Below are 5,119 nucleotides of genomic sequence, written 5' to 3'. Positions count from 1 at the left end.
TCGCGAGGCCGAGGAGGAGGCGCGTCAGGCCGCGGCGGCACAACCCGCGCCCGACATGAACGCCCTCTGAAACACGGCGTTCCCCTGGGCCGGCGCTGCGACGACGTTCATTGACCTCACGAACCCCGAGGACGAGGACGACGACGCCTAGAGCAACGCGCCGCCTCGTAGTTCAGTTTCTTTTTACTTTTTTTAAATGCAAATGTGGACGCGTGGACTCTCGTCGGATTTCATAGTCGGTTTTAATATTTAATTAATGTTATTTTTATTTTAAATATACATGAATTTTTTGAAAAAAGCAAGTACGGAAACGGATGTTCGTGTTCGCCTGACCGATCCAAGCGAAAAAAAATTGCCGTCGGTTTAGATGGACCGGTTGGAGTTCTGTTAGTCGAGGATGACTACCTTGATACATCGGCCCTCGCTCGGAGTGCCGGTCCACCGAGAGAGGCAGCCGGCGCAAACATAGACATTGCCGAGGGAGGAAGCACAGGAAAAAGTGTAAGCGGAGCATTTGAGACTTGAGACGAGCGGTCTCCGCGAGGTGGGCCCCAACGGCCAGTCAGAGACTCTTCTCGCCCGGTCCCCGGTCAAGTCTCACCCCCCTTCCGCTCCCACTTCCGTAACCGCCGGGGGGCCAAGCCGCCGGCGACCGAACTGCATTGCCGGTTTCCGTAGCGCCGGCCAGCCCCGCCCCGAGAGAGAAGCCGTTCGGGCGTGTCGGTGATGGAGGCGGACGAAGAGCGGGCGGCGGAGGCGCAGCGGGAGAAGGAGGCCGGCAACGACGCCTACCGCAAGCAGTACCTCGAGACGGCCGTCGACCACTACACCCGCGGCGCCGCCCTCGACCCCCGCGACATCTCCTTCCTCACCAACCGCGCCGCCGCCTACCTCCTCATGTCCAAGGTCGGTCCCTCCCCTCCCCTCCCCTCCCACCCCCCCGCCCCAAACAAACCCTCGATTCCCCCCCGTCACCTATCTCGGCCGCCGTCCCTCCTTCATCGCGCTCCGGTCTCCCGTTCCAGTACAGGGAATGCGTGAGGGACTGCGATGAGGCGGTGGAGCGGGGCAGGGAGCTCCGCGCCGACAACAGGCTGCTCGCCCGTGCGCTGTCGCGGAAGGCGTCCGCGCTGCTCAAGCTCGCGGCCTGCGCCGCGGACTACGCGCCGGCGATCCGGGCGCTGCAGCAGTCGCTCGCCGAGCACTACAGCGACGACACGCGCGACAAGCTGGACCAGGCGGAGAGCGCCAGGAAGGAGATCGAGGAGCGGGAGCGGCTGGATCAGGAAGCCGCCGACCACCACCGCCAGAGAGGTTTGGGTGCTTTTCCTGAATCCTGTTGCGGCGCTGTTGATTGTGACACTGCAATGTACTATCAATGTACTATCAATCCTGTTGCGGCTGCGAAGTCGATTGCTACATTCAGTTTCCCGACAAAATGGAAAGTAAATTTAGGGGCCTGTCACCCCTGGTATCAGAAATTTCTCCAAAAACATAGTCATGAATTGCGAGTGTTTAGTTCTTGGAAATTTCAGACTTTTAACTTGGTATCTGCAAGAAGAAATAAAAAAGTAAACTACAAATATACTCTCCAAGGTTTACTTCTTGTGTGTACAGGACTGAGGCTTACAACTGTGCAAAAAAGTTCTAATACGAATGAATGGACAGGAGCACCCGATGTATCTGGTGCAAAGAAACACATGGTGAATGGATACTCTGATCCTAACTCTGGATCTAATCAAATTTTGTGGTTTGTGGTTTTTTTTTTGGGTCCATTACCTCCTCATCCCTCATAAGCCCACTACTTATAAAATGAGAGACAGTGCCATCGCACCAAATTCATGTGCTCATCTCATGATGGACAAATCATCCTGGGATGAGGTGGTCTCTCAACCGAACACTCAATCAATTGTATGGAATAGTAGAATGAAAACAAGTGGACATAGCTCCTATTGTTCTATGTTCTTTCTTCGAGCATGATATATCCTGATCCCAGTTAGTATCATGCATGCCATTGTGATGTCGAACTACTGCTTCTGACTTCTGATTGTGTGCATGTGTTACAGGCAATGAATTATTCCAGAGGAAAAATTATCAGGAAGCAACAGCTCATTATACTGAAGCTATTGAAAAGAATCCAAATGATCCCAGAGTAAGGATTTTGGTTTGCGGTGATTATACTTCATATAACATCTGAAGACAACTTTACCTGATTTGTTAAATTTATATCTCCACTGGAAATAGAAGATTCTTTGATTAATAAAAAGTTCTTAAATAAACATGCCATCTTTGACCTGTCATATTTGTTACCCATTATCTACTGTGATGCATTCCCGTCGTTATCATGCCACCCTGATTCTTGTAATATTGTGCTTTAATTGTATTGTTCTAACTGATTATCCAGGTCTTTAGCAATAGAGCTCAATGTCACATCTATCTAGGAAATCTGCCTAAAGGTCTGGAAGATGCAGAAAAATGTATTGAGTTGGATCCTACTTTCCTGAAGGGCTATGTGCGTAAAGCGAATGTACAATTCCTGATGGAGTATTATGAAAGTGCTCTGGCAACATACATAGAGGGTCTGAAGTGTGATCCAAACAGTCTCGTTATCATTGATGGCTTAAGGAGGTAGCTTTCCAACCCTCTGTTAGCTTTGTTGACACTAGAACATGAACTGACTTGTTTTGTTGGCCTAGATGTGCAGCATACATTAACAGGTCTAATGGCGGTGATGTTAGGCCTGATGATTTGGAAGATATCTTGGTTGGTCTAGTTGATTTCTTTTAACAAGTATTCCATCGTTACTTGATTCTGTTTAGTTCTTGGTGGAAGTGCATGTATTGTACATGTGGTTCAGTGTGACTGCTGTAGACTGTAGTCATTGGCCTACATATAATTTAACTGTAAGAAGTAGCACTTAGAAACCTTAAACAGGCGGTATGAGGTACATGAAGATAGCTCAATGGGAACTTGCTAGCTATTACTCCCTCCGTTCCTAAATATAAGTCTTTTTATGGATTTCAATATGGACTACATACGGAGCAAAATGAGTGAATCTACATTCTAAAGTATGTCTATATACATCCGTATGTAGTCCGTATTGAAATCTCTAAAAGGACATATATTTAGAAACGGAGGGAGTAGTTAATACTGTAGTAGTTAAAACTGTACCCCCTTTAAGAAAATCTAGTTAAGTTCTATACACTAAATGACTAATTATTTTCTCTCAATGATCCTAACAGGGAAATGTTAGTTCAGACAATGATTTGCGTAATAAACTCCAAAAACTCATGGAGGAAGCTGCAGCACTCAAGAAGGAAGCCTCTGATGAGCGTTTGAGGCGGATTGAATCTGAGCGAATGGTAATTTCTTTTTATGCTGGAAAGGCTAACTAACACCGGCATGTCCCAAAGAATTCTCATCTTAATCATTCCTTCTTTCCAAAAGTCCTCTTATTTAGACTCCAGGGTTCACATGTTGCACATTCCCTGGATGCACCCTTTCTTCTTACAAAGTTCCTGGGCTATTGTTGGTGTTTCATGAAGGCACATTAGTCAACTCGTGTATCATAAAATGGATGACACTTTGTTTTTTGCAGGCCAGGACATCAGAGGACTTATATTTAAACCAAGCCCAACAACGAAGAGAAACCGAGGAATATCTTTCCAAAATGGAACAAGAGTTCCAACAACTTAAAATACGACAAGATGAGGTCAGTGAGGAATTTCAGAAAGCCACCGAGCACAATGAGAATCTTCAACATCAGCTCACAGAAACAATAAGAGCACTCGAGGCCGTGAGGGGTGATGCAACATCGGCTTCGCCTTCGTCTTCGGGATCAGTGCTGGATGAAAACCGCATACCGTCATACTTCATCTGTCCTATATCTCAGGTGAGTCGAAAGGAACCATTTGAGTTTTCCCTATTCAGGAGCACATGAATTAGATAACCATACTGGATAAGTTGCATTGTAAAGTCTGAATGTGTCATTTATCTTGACGTGTTATAGAAACTCCTGGTCCTGGGGTACCATATTAATCTCTCTGTTATCTTTTGGCTAACCATCGGTTGTCAAAATTTTCAGGATGTCATGAATGATCCTCACATCGCAGCGGACGGCTTCACGTACGAAGGCGATTTTATCCGGAGCTGGTTCCGCACGGGCAGCGACACGTCCCCAATGACCAACTTGCCGCTCGAACACGACGAGCTCATCCCCAACATCGCCCTTCGCTCCGCCATCCAGGAGTGGCTCCAGCAGCAGAACGTGGCAGCGTGATAACCCCCCCCCCCCCCCCCCTCTCAATCTGTGCCATCAGCCGCCACATGTATCACCCCGGTGTGGCGCCCACTCCCCACCGGAATCTCGCACCTGTCTGGTACAGTAGAAGAGTCTGTGCTCCCATCATAGGGTGTTTAATGGATGCAGCAAGCAGGTAGCATGACCATTTGTGTATACAGTAGAGAATGCAACGGGTTGGTAAAAACGGTCTGTGCCCTCAGGCAATGCTTCATGGTTGTGGAAAAAAATAACCTGTCTATGCCATGCCTGAACTGGGGTTGCCATTAGGTTTAGACCAATTGTTGCTGTAAACTGCTGTCAGGTGTGGCCAAGCTTGGTGCTCAAGTACATGGGCACATGCACTTGGGGGCTCAAGTTGGAGCAACTGTGTTGATGGAGCAGAGGCCATTGACTGTGAAGGGAGGGCTCCGTTTCCATGGGGGCCATTGACCACGTCCTGTTGGCATTGGCAGTGATGGTGTCCATGGGCAGGCATGAGCGGGTCGGGTGCGCGCCTGTCGTCAGCTTGTCTTGCACAGTTGCATGACACAGGACGGTTACAGCCCCCCCAGCCCCACGGGAGCAAGCGGCCAGGGCATCGGCAACAGCAGCCGGCTGGCTTCTCACAGCCCGTGCGCGTGTTTTCTGGGAGCTGTTTCTCAGTCTGTGTTTGTTTGTTTGTTTTCACCGACTGCATGGAGTGTGGTTTTTTACGCCGATTTGGAGCTTGGGTGTCTTCCAAAATTTCCTGTTTTCTAGCGTTGAGAAAGTACACTGTTTGCTCGTATGGTTCTTACGGCGACCATCTGAACTTGCTGCATGACTGTGTGGCTACTG

At 48.6% G+C, this 5,119-nt stretch overlaps 1 protein-coding gene across 1 annotated transcript; it reads left to right on the top strand.

The window, feature by feature from the left end:
- The first annotated feature begins 501 nt into the window (after nt 1-501).
- LOC123412148 (U-box domain-containing protein 70-like) lies at nt 502-4,554 on the top strand. Its single transcript, XM_045105096.1, has 8 exons — nt 502-906; nt 1,026-1,314; nt 2,067-2,152; nt 2,405-2,628; nt 2,697-2,763; nt 3,243-3,362; nt 3,599-3,892; nt 4,085-4,554. Exons 1-8 carry the CDS (start codon nt 727-729, stop codon nt 4,277-4,279), a joined length of 1,455 nt encoding a protein of 484 aa, XP_044961031.1. The 5' UTR covers nt 502-726; the 3' UTR covers nt 4,280-4,554.
- Nucleotides 4,555-5,119: the final 565 nt, after the last annotated feature.

Source organism: Hordeum vulgare, chromosome 7H (genome assembly GCF_904849725.1).
Source record: "Hordeum vulgare subsp. vulgare chromosome 7H, MorexV3_pseudomolecules_assembly, whole genome shotgun sequence".
In the NCBI taxonomy this organism is placed as follows: Eukaryota; Viridiplantae; Streptophyta; class Magnoliopsida; order Poales; family Poaceae; genus Hordeum; species Hordeum vulgare.
The sequence above is the reverse complement of the archived record's forward strand: the minus strand, read 5'-3'. Positions and strand labels throughout refer to the sequence as shown.